Genomic DNA, 22,355 nt, shown 5'->3' with positions numbered 1-22,355 from the left:
CTATATATATATATATATATTTATATAGACATATTTATGATTATGTATTTATCGACTAAAGAGGTTGTTGAATCGAATCAGATTTTAAATAATTATTATGAAGAAAATTATTTAGTGAGGGTCAACGGATTAGCTTGATTGATGGGTTGGCTGTGTTGTTGATTTAGAGCATGTCCGATCGTGGCTCAAAAATAGGGCAACAACAATAAATATATATTATTATATTAGATATTTTAAATTACTTAATAGGTCATCTTAGCGTTCTTATTTTTTAATAAAAAATATATGGTTAGAAAACTCTCATCGAGATCTTTAAAATAAGACTAATATTTAATAGTTTCAGAAGTAATTTTAAATTACTAATTTTTTAATTAAACTTATCGAAATTACATTACACGAAATAAACATCGAAATAAATATTACATGTCATTAACTAAAAATATCAAAATTATATTACATAAAATAAGCAGAAATTAACCGAACATAATAAAAACAATAGATGTTTAATATTCTGGTAAGTCATCTCCGTAGTCACCGGTTCCGGTTCTGGTTTCATTTTTAATGTATTTCATATCTAATATATTTTAATATTTAATATTTACATTATTTTGAGTAATTATATTTCAGGACACATAATTTATTATACTCATTTTTATAAATAATAATAAATTTAAAATTTAAATTAACTCAAAAATAATTTAATATTAGACTCATTTTAAAGGTCTCGATGAGACCGTTCCAATAGTATTATTTTTATTAAAAACCGATTAGTAAAACTAATTATATACTCAGTTTAACTAACTAAATTATTTAATAAAAGATACAAATAAAATTAAAATTATTGAATATAATAATTATTGGACAATTTTGGTATTTCAAAATATTGAAATCACAAATGGAGTCGAGTTCCAATTTCATAGTGGGGCTTCAAATTTGGAGCCCGACTATTACTAGCTCCAAATTTGGAGCTAGTTTTAGAGCCCCATTAGAGCTCAACCTGGCTCCAAATTTAGAATTTGGAGCCCGATTGGAGTTGCTCTAAAAAGAGCAGCTCAACATAACACGATAGCTTGATGTCTTGATGATGTTTAATTTAAAATAATAGTTGGACGATGCACATGACTTGAAGCTTAAACTTAACGACTTAGTATATTAGCTAAAATTTAATTTTATTTGGTGTCTATATATTTAGGGAAAGTTAACTACTTGTCGATCTTATATATAAAAGTCTTTTGACTCTTAAATGATAAAAAATTAATGTATAATTTGATTATGAAAATTGTTTCGGCTGCCTTGTTATCATTCTTCCCATCATCAAATCTCTTTATACCAACTCCACCGTATCTATCTGGAATCAGACGGATCACAATTCACCTTTTATTTTTCCTCTTTCTTTTTAAGCTTTTGTTTGGGGGCAGTAGTTGGAGATTGAGTCCACGAGGAGGGCGTTACGATTCGCATCGTCCGTGTGAAACCGCCCGTCCGATCCGGTCGGGAGACGGGGACGGTGACGGCAGCGGGGAGAGCGGACAGTGCGCAGCACGTGGGACGCGCCGGCCCCCGTGAAGCGCCGTCGTCGAGCAACGTGGCGCGAAATGGAGACGCGTCGTGGGAGCCAGCACGAGGTTGACGTCGCCGGCCGTTGCAGCGGGGTCCACCGGCAGTTGAGTTGCCTCCGACAATAAAAGCCTATATATAATTTTTTCTAAAGAAATAAAACAAGTAGAGGATATACTACTTTAAGGTTCCTTGGTACACAAATTCAGCAGCCAAGATAGACAGGGAGGAGAGGGAATTGAGCCCTCCTCAAAGCCATATTTCTATCATAATTAACAAGCTAATCAGCCGAGTGATTAGCTTTATCTACGGTAGATATGGTTGAGAGACATGAAAAGAAAAAAAGATAAAAAATCTAGACAATCATCAATGATTGGCATCGCAGGGTGACACTTCAAAATGTTGACTAATAAGAGAGAATCATCTTCGATGATGAGTTGAGATATCCTTCGCCAACAACTTACACTAATTAGGGAACCTACTAGGTTATGCAAGATGAAGCCCACCCTACTAAGTTCGTTGGGACAAAAAGGAGCCGTCGGTATTGAGCCTGAGGAAGTCGGACGAAAAGGGCTTCCAGCAGATGAGGCAGGTGGCTAACTTCATAATATCCATAAAGTTTATATATAATTTGCTATTAAGTTTTCAAACAGTAAAAATAAACTATTGTTTTTTATTTAACACTTATTGAAACCATACATATTGCATACTCTTAGTCTTTCATATAATTTAAATATGTAAATAAATATCGTTTTTTAGTTTTTACTAATTCTATATGCGTTGACTTTTTTACTATTTCCGCTTTCCAGTACCTGATGAAGCATTAATTTAATTAATCACAATCAACGATAGTGGATGCGCATCCACAATCTCCTTGCGTTTCTACATAATGTGATCCAATTTTTCAATACATTTCGTGACACAGGACTTGTTCATACTTATCTTTCAATAACATCTAGAATCCTCACTGTAGTATATTTCTTTTCTTTTCCCTTAATAAGTTGCCATCAACATGCAAAGTACACAGAAAATAAGGAAGAATTATTATCAACATCACCAACCACTACCAAAAACAACAAGAATCGACATTCAACATATATATGCTCAGTTTGAATAAAGAAATGGAATGTTCAATTATCACTTGTAAATCATCCAGAATACCAGTTGTAAATTTAACTTAATGTCAGTTAATCTAAAAGCTTAAGCTATTAAGTAAAACCAGTCTTTCATGGCATCATGACAGAGTCATGAAATAGAGTAGCATGCAAAACTATGCATGTACACAAGTATGAACCGTAAAGTGCTCAAGAAGTAAAAAGCTCCAGCAGAGAGACGGATCAAACGGATGACAAGAAGCTAAATGGAATGACCACCAAAGCTGCTAGAGAAACTGACAAAATGCAATCGATGAATAGTTTCTTATGATCATCTCTTCTTGCCATGAACGTCACAGCTTCTTGATCCTTGCCAATGAAATAATCACAGACTATGAGGGGATCTTTTCGTTGTATCCATATTGCTCCATTTTCCAATTCCTCCTGCAGTAGTAGAAGAATTAATACAATGACTGCTACTCCAGCAGCTTTGGCACTAACGGCTTGCAGCGTGCATCATCATTTCTCGACGGCCTTTACCAATCTACAGATGCCATTTTGAAGTTGAACATCATCGTCAAAATGATTTAGAAGAGGGAAAAAGAAAAGCTCTCATGAATTCATATAGACATGTATCAGACAATTATGTATAGCCTTTCTTTTAGAGAGATGAGAATTTAATGGCGTCTTAGTAAAACTAATATCGTTAGGAATTTGAATCAGAATATTCATACAACACAGAAAATTTTTAACTATCTGAGCACTATATGAATGCTTTGTTTCATTTAATCTCTCCTTCCTTTTCTCCCTATAAATTTACTAAGATGGTGAAATAGGTAACATTTACATTATGTATTTGTAATGCAAGATCTTTATTCCTAATCCTGGTTTGTTACTCTTCTTCAAGTAGATAGATATCAATTTAATCGTTTATGAGTATGTTTCTTTCTCAATGCTATGTGATGTGGTTCAAACTTCAAACAATGTAGCCTTTCTCATGAACCGAACTTCATTAGTGGTGTAATGGTGTGTATGCATACTAATATCTGATGGGATTATTTCATCTTAATCAATTTACTTGCACATACTACTTTATGGGATTATTTTGAAAATAGATCTTCTACTTTCAGAGACCAATATGCGCATTTTCCCTATTACAGAAGTGTCTACTCGAATCTGTATATATCCTATTAGTTCAATGATCAGTTGAATCCATGGTGAAAGCTTGTCATCAGATAAGTATATATAGAATGATGCATATGATTGACAGATTGTGCCTCATGATATTCTCATAAATTGGCTTTATTTTCTCTGCTTCTTTCTGATATCTGTTACAGGAATTCTCATATCTAAAAGTTTTATTAGGTTCTGAGATTATCATTTCTGAATCTTTCAACTATTGATGCAATGGATGAGCCAGCAGTAAATTTTATTGGATTAGACAAATTTGCTGCATAATCCAGTCAGATTGCTCTAATATGTTTATATCAGGCTATCTTGTGCCAGTTGGAAGCAAGACTGAACAAGGTAAGATAAGATAATTAAATTCATAAGTGCCATGAAATGACTAAATTAAAGCTCATGGATTCGACCAGGTTCTAATGTCAGGTTACACCAAGATCTTGAAGCACTTCCATATTTTCCCCACCAATTTGTTTGGAAACATTCATACTCTGTTGAGCAGACAGTCGTGCTTCTCACCGTTCATATAATATCTCTCAATATGCCAAGTCCATGACATCTCCAGATTCTCCACGTATCCATCTACCCAGTTGATAAGAAAAGAGTCTCTATGGAAAACGTGAATGTTTATTATATCCATGTAGCTCTATAGCTATTAATGTGTCCAAAGATGAGGGTATAAGCAGATAAGATACTTGCAGGCAAGAAAATGTTTCAAAGAAAGAATAAGAAATAGTATGAGGACAAAGGAGTATGGGCATCATTCAATGCTTTGAAATGGTCACATTGCTATATAAATTTTCTGGATGCCTTCTTTTCTCTTCACTAGATCTGACCAAGAAGTTAATTGCAGATCTGTATCAAGTCTGACAAGTGAAACTGAGGAGTTGAGTGAGAGACTCCTGTTTCATATCATCCCTTGGTGGTCATGGAACAAGAAGAGCTTCCAAGATTGTATCTGATGCCGGTAATACCGAGGTTGGATCGATTGGATCGTGTGGTATGGCTTCTCTTCTTTATGCTTATCTTACATCTTTATAGAGATTTTTAAGAGACTCTTGTTTTAATAGCTCGTAAGAATGCACCTCTTGGGAGACACTCTTTGTTTGTTTAGTCTTAATAAAGAAATAGCTCTTGCAGCTTGATTACATTGAGGAGAAGCACAATTTATCAGGAAGATATGAAGCTGATTTAGTTCCAACAGAATCCAGTGAACAATGCAAGCCTCTAGTCTCTGCTCTTGAGGAGGTTCCAGTGAAAGGTACTCTCATGGAGAGAGTAGCATCACTCGAGCATCGCGTATTAAAGGTAACACTAGCATACAATTGTAACTCATTATTGCTGTACATGCACAAATTTACTCTTTTCTCTCTTTCTCCTTTCTCTTCTTTGTGGTGTAATGCTTGGCAACCCTTTAAGAAAAATATATTGAACTTTGTAAACCTACTCTCTGTGGTTTAAACCCAATATGACTAGTAGTTGTTATGAAGTAAAACAACATGGGAGTAATTCTAAAATGTTGCATATCAGAATGATCTTTATTTAAGAAAGTAAAACCACCAAGTTGATAACAAGAATTATTAGACTGCTACTCTGGCTACCAATTCCAAGAAGTTGGAAAACATAAACACTGAAATGTTGTGTCAATTAACATACATATGAATCATTCTGATCTTATGACCTACTTCTTCTGCAGTTAACTCTTGAATTGGAAGGAGAGAGATTGAAATCCTTCATGCTACCTGTGCCTGAAAGTTGTAAATGTGATTCACCAGTGAAGCAAAAGGAGGATGCTCCTCAAGCAGCTAAAAGAGAGCATAAAAAAGGAATGCTTGAAGTAAGTCTATATCAAATTTATTTTTGCAAACAGCAAGATTGTAGTAAAAATTTATTAGCATTTTACAGATCAAGGCGACGGAGGACAAGGGCTCGCAGTTGCCATCAGATTGCACAAAGAAGAACAGAAGGATTCATCCTATTCCACATTATAAAAGATGGCTAACCTGGTTTCAAATAGGGTGCAGATCCAGCTTTTGAAGTAATCAATCAACAATGTGGGAGGACAAATTGCAGTAGAAAATAATAGAGTTAACATGTTGCTGCTTAATAATGTAATGGTATTTACCAAGTCAGCAGGTGTTTTTGTGTTAGATCTTTCGATAAGACGATGGATGAAGAACACTTCCTGATTTCTTTCTCTTGTTTTTCTTAACAAATAAAGAAAACTTGAGAAAGAAAATAGAAATACTTCTGCTTTCAAGAAGTGGTTATCATTTTCTTTTCTCCTGCTAAGTTAGTGACATGAATTCACTAGGAAGAAATTGTTGTGCAAATACCTAAATGGTAAAACCCTTCACCCTTAAATAAACCAAATGGAATAGCAATAATTTGGGGCAAACCAAATATTAGCAAAGCTAATATCAATATCAATATGAGAACTCTAAATCCAAGATGCTAGTTATAGAGAACTTCTAATACTCAAGCTAATCACACATATGAACACCAAATGTATGCAAACTATAAAGAGAAAAGAGGGCGAGACAAAGTTTATATGGTTCGATGATGTGCCTATGTTCATGGGCAGAGCAATTTTCGATCCACTATACAAATCACTAAATACAAAGAGTTTACAACTCCAATCCCACTCTAAACAATGGTGGCTCTCTCCTACAAGTTTTTCTTTCTTGCAAAATTCCCACACCAAGTCCTAAAACTTAACATTTCTATTTACAGTGCTGATTCAAGTTAAGGATTTTCATAGGGCGTTCGAACACCCACGAGTCGCGTTTGAACGCGCCTAGTGCAAATGCAAACTGGCGTTCGAATATCAATGCCCCGTTCGAACACCTACATCAAGTTCGCTCTCGGTTCAGATTCGCGTTCGAACGCGACTGGGCTGTTTGAACACCTGCATCAATAGCCTCTGTCTGGAAATTGTGTTCGACGCACCGGCACAATAAGCCTGCAAAATACTAAAATCTAAATTTGAGCTAAATTTTAACAGAAATTTTAAAATTTCTCTGTGAAGGAATGATCAAAATCTGCAGCAGTTACACGAAGCCACTGCATGCATTCACTAATCTGTCAGACTGATGGGTTTCCATTTCAAAAAGGCATGGGCATGTTGGATTATTTGTAAAATATCATTCTTACATAGAAAAGAAATGTAGTTTCTGATATAAAGTCCACAGGCATGGTTAATGCCAGGTACAGGTAAGTGATACACTTCAATTTTATCAAATTCTACTCTGCAGGTGCCACACAGGGAACCTTTTATCTATGCTGTGAATTATATATTCCAGCTTCAAACTCACAATTACAAACGATCAACTTAATGAGTATACCTTTTGTGGGCAATTGGGTATAAAAGTAACACAGTCCTACATGATGTCAACCATCACTGCTACCTGACAAGTTTATAATAATACTAGGGCAATCCAACCCAGTTAGATATTTTTTTTATAAAGTCTTTATACCAGCCATCATTATAGAACTAATTTTCTAGGTTTGTCTATATTTATATGGTCTAACAAATATAAACAACTTCTTCTTTTTCTATTGTGAACTAGATTAGCGGCTTCTTTATAAGGTTTACTCATTGTGAAAATTACTTTGTATTATTGCCATCAAAGTGGTCCTAAGATAAGGTAGTGCTTTTGTGTTGCCACCTTAAGATTATAATGTCATCACTTACATCACTAGGATGAAAGCAATAATAGCCTCTTGCCATCAATATATCATATAAAATAACAGTGATATTATACAAATTTAAGTTCTCATCTTTTGCTGCTACTTTCCGTAACATTAATTACTAAAGCTTACTAAAATGGTCGAAATGTTATACATTGTTTGAATGGAGAGAATACGAAGAAAAATAGAGACAAAATAATTTTCTTTTGTTATGATTGAATTTTTGGATGTGAAAGGGAGAGATACTAAATATACTATTTACTTAATTTTTTAAGATTCTATTAAGAAATTTAATGAAGAATAATTAAATATTAGATATTATAGTGTTTGAGTATTATAGCTTGTATATTTTACTTTTATTCATTTTAAAGAGTAATCTTATGGACATTATATATTGTGTTGTTACTTTAATTATTAAATATTATAATAAAGGTATAATGGTACTCTCAATAAACTTATTTTTCTCCTCTTATCTCGAAATTATATCCAAATAAGTCATTATGTTATTACTTCAAAATAATTATGCAAGTAATCATCTGTGCAAGTATTTGGCGAAGGTTGGTCTATATAATCTAAACAAACTGAATAAAAAAAGAGAAAAATTTCCGACATGATAATAAGGATGACGAATGAGAAAGTATAATAAGTTAAGAATCAAGAGGGTCATCAATCTGTTTGATGTTTAGGCATTACTTGAACTAATAAACTAACAAGATTATAAAGTAGTGGGATGTTGACATTATCACACTTGATACTTCCATAATATATAATTAAAACACACACAATTGAAACAATACTAGTCTAAAGTGTGAAGGATGTCACTATGTCCTCAAAGTAATATTATTATACCTGAAGTATATAGTACTTAGTCTCAGATTACTAAGTGCTACAAAATGACATTGACTAATTAAGGAAGTGATGATTATTTTGATTGCAAACTTTTACTAAGTGGAGTAGTCAATATAATCACAATTAAAGTTTGTCTCTCGTTTGGATAAACTTCTTTTATGCACTTCCATCAGTTAAACCTGTGGGAGCTTCTGGTATTATGTTATTAATTATTGCTATAAGGTTGTGGTAAATGGATTGGAGAAGAATTCTTTATTTATGTTTCAAAGAGCTTGTTGTTAATTTCCAAGAAATATTAATCTGAATTTTTTTTTCCATTTCTAGTTGAAAGTAAAGGTGTTACTGATATATAAATGAAACTATTTGATAAGACTTTGAGATGAGATGCTGAATGACTTTTCCATAATACACAAAGAATTGCAAGAAATTTAATAATAAAAAAACGTCCAAAATGCATGATCTCAAACATTATACAATTCAATGGAGATGAATCATGGACCTTTTCTCAGATCACAATAAATAATAACAAAGAATCCAATTCAAACGAATAAGCTTTTACCGAAGTCGCTGATGCCTTAGAAAGTGATCATCTTCTAACTTCAGAATCGCTTTAATTTAGCATCCAAAGCTTAATTTTTTAACATATATATACATATATATATACAAAAGTCAAAGGCACTAAATCTCAGCATAAACGATACATATGGTAGTGCTTAAGGAGGCCAAACATGCATATCTAAAACTATCCAATTATTCACCTTTTTCTATTCTCTTTTAAGAGTGAAACTGTTATTTTATGTGATACTTAGTTTAGAGAGTCCATATATTTCAAGAGTTTTATGTGGATAATATAGTTCAGAGGCTATGGTAGTTTAGAAGAAGCTAAATGTAATTATTCTTATGAACTTGGAAACAAACAGTTGCTTAAATTAATTCTACTTGGTAGAAGCTGCTAAAATGTAAGGCTATGGATTAATATAGGATGCCAAAATCCCATAATTTGGTATCTTTGTCATACTCAAGCAAGCTATAGATCACTCACTCTCTTAATTTAGATACCAATACTAAATTGAAACTAGTGATTAGTTTCAATCCCTTCTTATCACATCATAATCATTTAGGGATTTAAAATAGGTATTAATTTGTCATCATTGTCATAGTTGAGGAATATCAAATTAACCAGCAATTGTCATCCAGAAAATTAAAGATAAAGGAAATGCTAAGTAGCTATCAGTGTGGATACTCATGTATGTCTCTCTTGATATTTTTCATTTCATAGCTGAACCAACTCTTTGTCACAAATTATAGAAAATTGCAGATTAGATAGTTTTGAATAATTGTCGTTATCGTTGCTGAAATAATTATGATGAATAACTCCAGGTATTTGGACAATCTTCTGAATATTCCTACTGGTTCTTAGAGCATCTATCAACTTGGAAAAATGTTCTAATTCTTTCTCCAGAAATCTTAGTTTATAGACGAGGTTAAGCTCAGACTTCCCACAAGTAATTAAGTTATATGCAAACTTAATTAATAGGAACTTGTCATTCTTGCAAGGAGATCAAACTATTTCATCATCCATGTTATATCCAGAATATATACAAGAGCCTAACTTTGGATATTATATGATAATATGAATCTAACAAGAGATTACTTCTAACATTAGAATGGAAACTTCAGAAATAATCATAGAGATTTAGACTTTGTAGATATATACATATGCTCTACCTTTTAAGTTCATGATGCATAAAGAGAATTAGGGCTAAGATACAAGATTTTATGTGACGATTGTAGTATCACCAGTTAGAAGAATACAGGTAAATGAAATGAAAAGATATACTTCCCATTGAAATAGCAAAAGCTTTAGAAATTCTTCTTCTTCTTCTATCCCGTTAAACGGATGCTATTAAGATTTGAACCTGAGAACCTTAATATAATATTATCTTGTATTTATGTCGACTCTAAGATAAAAGGAGATAATTTTTTCTTACTAGCTTCCACATATATACATGAAGATGTGCCATTCGTCCACACCATATTAGCACAGATAATAGAAAAATAAGATTTCGACAGAACTATAAGCTCTGATACCATGCTAGATAAATAATTAATTTTAAAAAATAGTGTTAAGTAATAGATTAATAATAACAGCAATTAATCTTGTGAGATGTCATGTAATTGCTCCTCCTCATGCCCTAGTAGGCGTTTTGAGCGACAGAAGAAAAATAATGCCATGAACAAGATTAAGCATGGCATAGAAATTAGAGGTAGTACTATAAACCTTATCTTGTTCACTGTATAAGTCACTGCCATTAATGAGAATCCACTAGGTACACTAGCAGAGCACTTGAATTTACTTATTTACACCACTATATCTTTAAAAGGCTTTAGGCTGGATTATAAATTTATACTACTAATTGCAAGCCCTAATTAGCAAATTGGATTTGGATCTAGCTACAAGTAAGTTTTAGAGTGATTTTAGATTCGGATTTTCACTTAATTGTCACTGGAAACTCTTAAAATATCATAATTATCACAGAAAATATTAAGCTAATTTAAAAATATCATTCTATCAGTTAGATCTAATTAATATTACTGACATAAGGAAAGACTATCTTTCCCTTATGTAAATTGCTTTAGATGGTTTGAAAGTTATTTAATATTACTCACTATCATAGTATAAGAAATATTAAAATAAGTGATAAATATTTTGTGCTCTAAACTACAATAGATAAGAGTGATAGAATTGTTTATATCCATTTGTTAACTTTAGCAGCCTAAGTAATTATGTTAGTAATATTCTATCAGTACTTTTTCTAAAACTAAACTTAATGGCAATTATGAATGAATAAAAAAATTGAGTGACAATTATAGTATTTTAGAGAATGTAACCGTCCTTATAATATTTTAAAAGTTTTCAGTGCCAATTATGCGAAAAACCCTTTCGGATTATTTGCCACGAAGCGAGGATTAACTAAGATAATTTACTTAAAAATAAGCCCCATGACATTAAAATCATAATCATGAGGTGATCCATATCCTAAGAGGACTTAATTTGCAAATTACAGTATCATACACAATTAACTAATAGCCATACAGTTTTGTCTAAACATTGAAAACCATGATTAATTTGATGGAATATTATCTGATTCTTATCTTTAGGAAAATGCATAAGGCTATAATATTTAGTTTGAAAGATGGTGGTTTGAAGCTAATTTCTAGTTCTAGAATTTTACAAATTAAATTCTCTATGGTTTAATATTTAAATTATATGATTTACTTGCTTTAATTTTGAGTTATGAAGAGTAATCACTAATTAAAATGATTAGGAGTAATTAGACAAAGGTGCAATTCACGTGAATAAAAATCAAATAACAGGAACGATTTTGCAAATGATTTGCAGGAAGTTTCCGCAATTACGAGGAAACTTTTATAATTTAATTATATTTAGTTTTTTATGTGCGCTCTGTTGCAATAAAAATTATATATCAGGAATGATTTTGCAAATCATTTGCAGGAATTTTTTGCAATTACGAGGGAGCTTTTATAATTTAATTATATTTATTTATTTTTATTTGTAATAGTATACTATAGAGTGCACGGCAGACTTGGTCAGAGATCTCCAGCCAAATTTTAATAACCAAATCCAAGAAATAAAATAATAATTCTTATATAAATTTAAATTTATTTAAATTTTATTTTCGACATAATTTAAATACATTATTTTTATTATTAAAGTTAAAAAAATATTTTAGTTCATTAATTTTATATATTATTTATTATTTTGTAAAAATAATATTTTTTATTTTTTTTCATCACATCAAAATTAATAATTATACTTTAGTCTAATTCACAACTAAACTCCATTAACTTTTTAGCCTAATTTAATTTAAGATACCTAAATGAGCCCTAAGAAATGTGGCTAACTAAACTAATTAAGTTGGGGTTTAGTATTACGACAGACATATAAATTATATTTTATTTTTAAATTTAACATATAGATTAAGTGTATTATTAGTTAATACACATTTGGTTCATTATTATATTTTAAAATTAAATAAAATTAAATTGCTGAAGCCGACTGCAGGGGATCCATTGAGGGAGGAGTGTATCATCACGGGAGGTGAGCGTATCGCAGTCCTTCCTCCAAACGCTATAAAAATGACTCCTTCTCCACCCTCTCGTAATCTCCTCCATCTTCCTAGAGAAGAAGAAGAAGGAGGACGAGGAAGAGGAAGAGGAAGAGGAAGAGAACAATCCAATACAAAACGAACATTGTTTTAGCCTTCTTTCCCCCAAGGTGGAGCACCGCCGTAGTCCTCCATCAATGGCGGCAAGGAAGAAGGTCCACACAAAGACACAGAAGAGAAACCTACAAGCCTCGGACGCGCTTCCTCTCCCGATCCGCTACACCAACAAGCTCGTTTGGGTCCTCTTACTCGCCTCCGCTTACCATCTATGGCCATACACCAAACGCCTCCATTCCCCATCTCACCACTCCCTTAAAGGTCTCACCTTTCCCGACCTCTCCGCTGTTATCACCTTCCTGGGATCGCTGCTCTACCTCCTCGGCTTCTTCGGCATCCCGTTCGTTCAAAACGACGATTCCGGCAATACCCATTTCGCCAATCCATCTCCATCTCCGTCTTCTCAGTGCCACGAGAAGAAGACCCAGAACCACCCGATTCCAATCTCCTTAGATGACGAGGATTTGATCCGCCAAGTGCTCGATGGAAAGCTTCCGTCTTATGCGCTCGAATCGAGGCTTGGGGACTGCACACGTGCGGCGAGAATCCGGCGCGAGGCAGTGAGGAGAATGACGGGGAGGGAGATGGATGGGTTGCCGATTGATGGGTTCGACTACGAGTCGATTCTTGGGCAATGCTGCGAGATGCCAGTGGGGTACGTACAACTGCCGGTTGGGGTCGCGGGGCCCCTGGTGCTTAACGGCGCCGAGTACTATTTGCCAATGGCGACAACAGAGGGGTGCCTCGTAGCGAGTACCAATAGGGGGTGCAAAGCCATCGCCGACTCAGGTGGGGCCGATGCGGTCGTAATCAAGGACGGCATGACGAGGGCGCCTGTAGTGAGATTTGCGACGGCTAGGAGGGCCACCGAGCTCAAGTTCTTCGTTGAGGAAGCCGACAATTTTGACACGATAGCTGCCATCTTCAACAGGTATTCTGGTGGAAAATTTGGGTTTTGCAATTTTTGGTGCGAAGGTGATTGGCTAATTTGATGTTTGACTGCAGGGTAAACGTCCTTGCCTGTTTTTTTTAGATTGTTGATGATGTGTTTGATGGTTGATTATTATGGGTAGTTTGCTTTTGTTCTTAGTTTCTTACTAAGCTTTTGGTTCAAATATTTGGCTATTTTGGTTCCCATAATTCCTTTTCTATGCATGTTAGTCATTGGATTTATGAACTATTTCTGCACTATAAACAGGAACGATTAATCCCCTGTTCTCATCGTTTTGCTACATAAATTTCTAGCCTTCCTGTCAAAAAGCTTCTCCTTGATTCAATTATAAGGGTGTTTTGGCTACCACAGTTCATTTTGATTCATCATAATCATTGATTTAATATATGCACAGTACTTGCCTATTATATGCATGAATGTTCAATCCTATGTCCTCATGTGTTTAGAAATAATCACGTATCATCTTTTCCTGCAACTTTTTAATTGATAATATTTAGAAAATCTATGGCGTTTCTTTTTTTTTTTTGTCTCTAATTTTTGGTAAGATATATTTTGGTTCAGTTAGTCAGCTATATTTGACAATTCTATAATTTCCTTTCTACTTATTATGTTTAGATGATGACGTCGTACTTGATTTGTCCACCAGGTCTAGTAGGTTTGCCAGATTCCAAGGGATCAAGTGTTCACTTGCGGGGAAGAACCTCTACATGAGATTCAGTTGCAGCACTGGAGATGCGATGGGGATGAACATGGTGTCTAAGGGTGTGCAAAATGTGCTGGACTATCTGCTTCAAGACTTCCCTGACATGGAAGTGATGAGCATCTCTGGTTTGACTCATTTTTCCTGCCTTTAAGTATCTCTGTTTATTCTATTTGTGCCTTGGTTAAATTTTGGTTTGACAGAGGACTATTAGTGGATGTCTCTACTTGAATGGGTCAATTTTAAGTGATACCTCTGTCATTTTCCTGATTAAGACACTGAAAACCTAGCTGTTTGAAGCATTGCAACATGTCAAATTCTTATAATTACCAAATGCAAATCTTGAAATCTCTCGTTGTTCTGTATCTTTTTGCAATGGATCACAGGCAATTTCTGTTCAGACAAGAAACCTGCTGCTGTGAATTGGATTGAGGGGAGAGGCAAGTCAGTTGTCTGTGAGGCAGTTATTAAGGAGGATGTAGTGAAGAGGGTACTCAAGACAACTGTATCAGCACTAGTGGAGCTCAATATGCTTAAGAACCTTGCCGGTTCAGCTGTGGCTGGCACTATGGGGGGTTTCAATGCACATGCCAGCAACATCGTGACTGCCATCTTCATTGCCACCGGCCAAGATCCGGCACAGAATGTTGAGAGCTCACACTGTATCACGATGATGGAAGCAGTGAATAATGGAAAGGATCTTCATGTCTCGGTTACCATGCCATCCATTGAGGTAATCTTTACCTTTGCATCAAACCTTTTCAATATTATGGGTGGCATCCTAGTTGTCTTCGCTAATCTTTTCCTCTATTTTATCCAGCAAATTAGCGATTATCTGTATGTCTATCTAATTATTTTTGCTATTATCTTTTTACCTCTGGCAATATATTGCTGTTATGTTGTACCAATGTGACGATTTCTATTCTGGTATTTGCTTCATGCCCGAATGTAAGGTTGTTAGTTTGTCATGACTCATGGGACAGCATGATATAACTGAAACCTGGAAGTCTGCAGCATTTGTTGCATGATAGTTTGGTGATATATTAATTGTTCTGTTATGTTTATTCCCCGTAAAACTTCAGTTGCTCTTTCACCTAACAGGTGTTGTCTTAGACTTCTCTAAGGTTAACACCTCAATTTTCCCTTTTCCCAATACAAGAAACAACCCCTGAACCCCATAAATCTGCCAAATCTAGATTCCCCCAGTTCCACTCATGGTTTATTGCTCTTCAAAAATAAGTCCAACACATCTACTAATATATTTGCCAGTATGACAAATATCAGTCTGCAAGGTTGAGGCTAGTTGTCCTTTATATGAATGACTACAATGCAACAAACTTGTTTTGTCCTGATCAATTCTCTATTACTTTTTTTTTGGTACAACTAGTTGTTCGTATTACATTTCTCTATGGACCATGCGTGATGTTGTTGTTTCCCCATGTAGGTGGGAACCGTTGGAGGTGGGACCCAGTTGGCATCTCAGGCTGCCTGTTTGGACCTACTAGGTGTGAAGGGTTCAAGCTTGGAATCTCCTGGAGCAAATGCCAGGCTTCTGGCCACCATCATAGCTGGTGCTGTGCTTGCAGGAGAACTCTCCCTCATGTCTGCCCTTGCAGCTGGTCAGCTTGTGAAAAGCCACATGAAGTATAACAGATCCAGCAAAGATTTCTCCAAGGCTGCATGATGAGCACTCCTTCCATATTAATGTAACCAGATGGAGCAAGAAATGAACCTAACTTTGAAAAAAAAAATCAAGAAATAAATGTCCTCTGGAAAGTATGCGAGATGAGAAGAAAGTTTAGATGGTAAAATTCAAGCTAATGGTGTTTTTGTTCATCCCATATTCTGAGTTTTTGCCTTTCACAAGCTATTAAGATTCTTGGTGCCAATTTTCTTAGTAGCACTTTGATCATCCTTGCCACCTTTCAGAAGGGGAGTAACATGTTGGTCTTTAATGTCTGTATGATAAAGAAGTCCTCTACCTGAAGCTAGCCTTTGCTGTCCCTTGCTGTTGTATTCTCTGTAAATGATCTCTGCAGAAGTTTGAATACCTTCTAGTTGTTTGGGCCCAATGAGATCTATTTTAATTAGAGATTATTATTTTGTTTAATATCTTTGTTGCTTATTGGGAACATTGCTTTATGGATCACATGATGTACTCTAATAAAGCTCCTACATTTAACATCTTCTTGTATGATCAAATGATATTTTGTTATCCACTGAAAATCTTTTGTGGTTGCAGAAAGTAATGGACATTTTGTGCTGAAAACCTATTTGGATGCTGAATTCCTAAAAGCTGATAGATGCAAGATTAGGTCTCAGATATTGAATTGTTGTCATAGTTTTATATAGATCTTTTCATTTTATTTTTGTGTCACATTTAAAAGATACATAACAATGAAGAAGGTAATATATATCACAGAATATAAATGAGGGTATTCATATGAAAATGGACTATAGTTTAAAATGTCCAAATATAAAAAATCTCACTAATAAATTATGTCCTTGTTGGATAGAATCATCCAAGTGATACATCTTATGATGTCCTTAAACACAATCTTTTACAGGTAGATCACAATCTTCCACAAATGGCTCAATGCAGGTTGCAGTAGCTGTTACATGCTGTCAATTAGACAGTTGAGAACTCATTGATCCAGCCATCATCAGGTGGTCACCATTACCCAATAAGAGATACCAGTATTGCTTGATAGAATTATTGGGAATACATAGTTTATTATCCCAGATGTCCTCAATGAGATGAATGATGCATCCCACCCTGTGCATGGGTCATAAAGTGTACTAAAACCACATGCATTCCCAGATGGGACAATTCACAAGGAGTACCATTCTCTGTGCTAGAAAGCAGCACCAAACCAAATCATGTGCTTCAAAGAGATCAAAGAGCTTCACCAAATAATTCCCATCTTGGCTTCTGTTGAGGAGATAGAGAGGAGCTGAATGCAAGTGAAATATAAAAGAGTTGACATGAAAATTAGAACCCATATGGAAGGAGAAATTTCAGCTATTTCTATGGAGTTCTAGACTAATTTGCTATTCTTCTCCAAACATTATTACCGTTCTATTCTAGTTTTTAAACTACTTACTTAAATTATGGCATTCTTTGCCAAGTAAACAGCCATCTAGATTTCTTTAGGTAAATTGCTGTTATAGAAAGCAGTTTATAAAGTCTTTCTCTCAATCAATAATTTAGAATGATTTTATAAGAAAGCTACTCTCATTTAAGACATTGGTGTGAAATAAAGGGATCTCTAGGCAGGGGCATTAAAATAAATCGAGCGACCTGGACTCGGCTCGGCTCGGCTTGGGTTTGGCTCGGTCCAATTCCGCGTGAGTTTAGATTGAAAATATGCATGGGATTAGCTTAGGCTCAGTCTGGGTTGGCTCCAGCGCAATTCTGCTTGAGCCAAGTTAAGACTGAATAAAAAATAGGGCTTAAAATTAATTTTGAGTTGAGCTATTTACACCCCTATTATCAACGTTCTAATAAAAAAAAAAAGTGGTTAGAAAGAGAAACTGAAAAAAGTATTAGTGATAGGGTAGTTTATATATAGACTTTATAATCATAATAAGTAAATACAATCATAAACACCAAAAGTAAGCAAATACAATCTCAAATACCAAAAATAACTTACATACATAATAAAAATAACATAGAACCAAATCCTTTGATTATCCGTCATTAGTGCCTTCTATGCTGACGCACACACCAATGTAATTTGTCGATGATGTCCACAATATTCTCCCTTGGTGGGAGATAACTCAACTGTCAAGTGTGTCAGGTTTCAACATCTCTGATAGATATGACATCATTATCTAAATTATTCTATCATTTTCATCTACTATACGATAAAAATTTGGGGTACAAAGTGTATCACACAATAGGCTCGTAGATAGGCACATTTGCTAGTGGACTCTCGGGAGTAAAATCTAGATTTTTATAAGCTACTAGATTTTGAATATTAAAAATAGATCTAATACCAAAATCATTGAGTAGATTTAGAATACAAGTGTTATCATTAATTTTCTTAGAATATTTAAAACACTTTGCACTTCATACATGCAACTTTTTCGACGGAGACCTGCGTTGATGGTGGAGCTGGCTTTAGGAGGTGAACTGACCATTAAGAAAGAAGACGGGGATGTTGAGGAAGGTGGTTGGTGAAGGAGCTTAAGGAGACCATGCCAAGGTTGGAAATGGAGCGACCGTTAGTGGCGGCGAAAAGAAGGTGGGCCTGATTGAAGGGGAGTAGTGTCAAACAAAGGATAAGGGCTAAATGCAATTTACCACTTTACACTCTTATAGTTTTAAACCCGTCTATATACTTATGGCTAAAATAGAACTGTTAATTTTTCTATCAAATTTAACTGATTTTTATGACTATTTTGGTTATTTAACAGTATTATCTCAAAAATATGTATTTTATCTAACAAACATGATAGGGATATTTTGGTTATTTTGGCATCATTTAGTTAAGTTTAACAGAAAAATTAATAGTCTCACTTTAATTATAAGTATATAGACTAGTTCAAGACTTTTAAAATATAAAAGGGTAAAATAGACTTTAGACATAAGTATTGGATAATAAAGATATTTAACCCCAAGAATAATTAAAGTTCTAGAAAATAATGTGACTAGAAATAGGATTTCACATCTTCCGTCTCAATTAGGTTTTCACACTCAAAACTTATGAAAAAGTTGAAAATCAATAAATATAACTCACTGATACAAAGTTATATAATACTTTGATAAATAGTTTGAAAAAGTACTATTAAAAAAGGGTAATTATTTTTTTTAAAACCAGAATAGTAGATTGGTTCAAACTCCATTTCTATGATTAAACTGGGCTCAGGCATTTTCATCATCACTATCTTAATACCAATCAAAGAAGAACAAAGATATTCTTACTTGGTGCCATTAACAACTTTTACACTTGTTTTAAATGCATTTTCTGGGTTCCTAATTGGTACTCTTTCCTGTGGCTCAAAAAGAGAAACGATGAACCAAACCAAAAAGAAATACTCATGCTTCTATACTTATATATGGGTGATTAGATCTATAAGTAATTAGAGCTTTCGGATGGCATTGCCCGTAAGTTAGACAATACTCACTAATATTAGAGCTAATAAAGCTGGTTGGTTATACTAATCACCCAGAATTTAAGCTTCTTTTGACATATATATGCTACTTACAATACCTCGAGTTTCGTGCAAGATTGTCTTGGAGATGCGTGCAATTCATGCAATATAGTCGTGCATTTATCAATGACTAGAAACATCTGTGAGTTAGCAAAGATGTTGTAAATTAAGTTGGAATATTTATTTCAATGGCTAGTCCTCCATTTTGGAGGAAAAAGTATGTATTAAACATAGACTAATCATGGATATATATTTTGATGACAAGAAATTAATCTTGCAAAAATATTTTGGTTCATAATATGTTCCTGTTATGGAATTTCTCATATCAATCAACAATAACATTTCATATGAGAGAATGTGATTTGGATTGGGAGAAGCATGCAGCAACTCAGATGGAAGAGCTTAATACAAGGTGATGTATATTATTTGCTGATCAAACTTTGATCTCCTTGTTGAAATAGAATAGCATGTGTGACCACTTGAATTAAATAAAACCAAAGAGAGATCTACTTTTGGTTCTCTTTTAATGTCTCAAGTAATTATGAAACATTCATTTGGAGTCACCCTAGTTGCAAAATTGACTCTATTTTCAATGCCTGGTTGCACAAAACTACCCAATAAATTACATAGATTTCATTCAATTCATTACTTCTTTTTCACAAATTAATTAATGGTATTTATCTCCTTTGTATTATTAGATTCAGTTAACCAGAAGTTAAGCAGCATTGGCTCCATAACCTTTTGTTGTACTATGCTATATAAAAATAAATACCTAGAGATTTCAAGTTACTAAATTTATTTTGTTCATGGTATGGCTTCAATGCATCATAAACCACTCTTAATTCATAAACTGCTCTTCTTTCAATGTATTTACTATTTGAGTAGATAGAAGAAAAAGAATGGGGGCAGGGATGGCAAAGTTGGACTCTTGATGGACTACCTTTTAATTTGTTGCACTTCTCTCTTTTACTTGGAAAGAATCAGGTTCTCATTAATGATATTGAAAAACTGAAAAAATGTAATAACTGATGATGAACAAAGAATAACACAACTGGAAAGAGAAAAAGTTAATATTTCCTGCACAATTAACACTGCCTTTGAGAGAAGACTAGGAAGCTTAATTACTATTTGAGCAAGCTTATGATAAAGGAAGAACAAAGTGATAGATAGATAGATATGAGATATGTATAGATATCTCAACCATCAAATTAAAACTCATCTCTTTTAAGGCCTTAGCATATCATATTACAAGCATCCTTGTCTGACATCCATGCTCACCATTGGCTTTCTCTTCTTGCTCACTAAGTGAACACTCATGCAAAGGAAGAGATGAACGTTTAATGAACTCCAAGCAATCAGCAATGGCTTCTGCATAAAATGAGTTCGAACTGTCCATCAACCACCTTTGGCTTTGATTATATTGGCCTGCGGTCTGCGGTTTCGACAGCAAATCTCTTCGACTGCCCGTTCGCTCGCAAGGCAATCTACTCTTTCTCCTCGCACTAAACTTCATCTCTTCCAAACATCGCACGAATTGGCCAAGGAAAGAAAACAACCTAACTCGCAGGCGAAGAAGAGGGAATCGGGAATAGCTCAATCGAAATCCTCTCATCCGACGCCATCTCCGACCTAACCTGCTATAATTCACTTGTGCCATTGGTGTCTATAGTTAGCTTCAACCATGTCTAGCTCAATATATAGTGAGTGGGTCTCTGGAGATATCTACTTTAATTCATTTGTTTAAGGATTACATATGGACTTTGGTTTGGAGATTTCTAAAATTAGGAGAGTTTAACACTGACTCGTCTACTTCTCTTTCAAACATTAGCACCTAACAATATTATAAATGCTTTCAAATCCTGATTACGAGTAGACCACCTTCTGTTTCTTTTCAAATCTTACGACAGAAGTCTCTAAGATGCAACTCCAACGTCAGAGAAGGAGATCGATCACTAATTAATGGTGTCTGTCCTACTGTTGAAACTAGAAAGCATTCTTCCACATATAAAAAATACCAACCGGAAGGGAATCTAAAGGAGTATGCAAGTCAGCTAAGGTTGTCCATCAACCTTTTCTATCCCTTATATATATTAGAACTATCATAATATATAACACAGGCAATACTACGTGCTTATTTCCATGGGCTACTTACTGTTCTGAAACAAGCACTATGAATGCCCTATCTTCTAGTTAATTCAACCAACTCCTCCAAAACCATAAACTACGTACTGAGTCGTTTGATCAAACTCAATTTGCTCACCTGCCATGGCTTCTCCGCCATTGTCATCAATGCGTTCGAGTTCTAGGTGGAATATTCTCAAGTGAGTTAAACGTCACAGGGAGTTAAGGTGGGGTCTTTGTTTGTCTTCTTCCATGAGCCATGAGAACACCTTAATCTACTTGGTAATTGGCTCTTCCTCTTCTTCCTTTTTTTTTCTCTAACCTACTTGTAAAGAGTGCTTCTGATTTCACTTAAACTCAGGAATCATGAAGTAGTTAAACCTTCTCATTATTTGAAAATATTTACTGTTGATATGGTGCATTTGAATTCGAATTCCAATTGTATTAATTTAACTGGGACGTCTAAAAGAGATTTATTGAGAAAATTATTCAAAGTCTAAGGAATCACCTGAAATTTTGGTGATACTTAGAAGCACTTTTCTTTTCTCATTCAAATATGGAGTTGACTTAAAAATATTTAGTTTGGAAGATTGTCATGCCTGTCTAAATGGGTCGGATCCTGGTAGATCGCTAACCTACCCAACAGCATCTGCTGCTCTGCAGGCCCTACATATTATCATATATCCATTTGGCATGAATGAGTATTAAATAAAGAATGCACGAGCACAAGTATTAAATAAAAATTAAGAATTAGGTACATGTCCTCTTCAATCTTCTGAAGGCACTCAAATGATAATTAAAGTACA

At 34.4% G+C, this 22,355-nt stretch overlaps 2 protein-coding genes across 3 annotated transcripts; both read left to right on the top strand.

Annotated features, from left to right (window-relative positions):
* Positions 1-4,681: 4,681 nt before the first annotated feature.
* LOC140771233 (uncharacterized) lies at positions 4,682-6,090 on the top strand. 2 transcript variants are annotated; one of them, XM_073112685.1, is made up of 4 exons: positions 4,682-4,833; positions 4,974-5,141; positions 5,530-5,670; positions 5,739-6,090. In XM_073112685.1, exons 1-4 carry the CDS (start codon positions 4,762-4,764, stop codon positions 5,868-5,870), a joined length of 513 nt encoding a protein of 170 aa, XP_072968786.1. In that variant the 5' UTR covers positions 4,682-4,761; the 3' UTR covers positions 5,871-6,090. The 2 variants fall into 2 exon arrangements, with proteins under 2 accessions (XP_072968786.1, XP_072968785.1); XM_073112684.1 differs by having other exon boundaries at positions 4,965-5,141.
* Positions 6,091-12,590: 6,500 nt separating this feature from the next.
* On the top strand, positions 12,591-16,392 carry LOC140770805 (3-hydroxy-3-methylglutaryl-coenzyme A reductase 1-like). Its single transcript, XM_073112084.1, has 4 exons — positions 12,591-13,550; positions 14,218-14,399; positions 14,658-15,004; positions 15,716-16,392. Exons 1-4 carry the CDS (start codon positions 12,700-12,702, stop codon positions 15,953-15,955), a joined length of 1,620 nt encoding a protein of 539 aa, XP_072968185.1. The 5' UTR covers positions 12,591-12,699; the 3' UTR covers positions 15,956-16,392.
* The last annotated feature ends 5,963 nt before the right edge of the window (positions 16,393-22,355 follow it).

Source organism: Typha angustifolia, chromosome 11, assembly GCF_048772165.1.
Source record: "Typha angustifolia cultivar Huaian chromosome 11, ASM4877216v1, whole genome shotgun sequence".
NCBI lineage: Eukaryota > Viridiplantae > Streptophyta > Magnoliopsida > Poales > Typhaceae > Typha > Typha angustifolia.
This window is presented reverse-complemented; position numbering and strand designations above follow the sequence as displayed.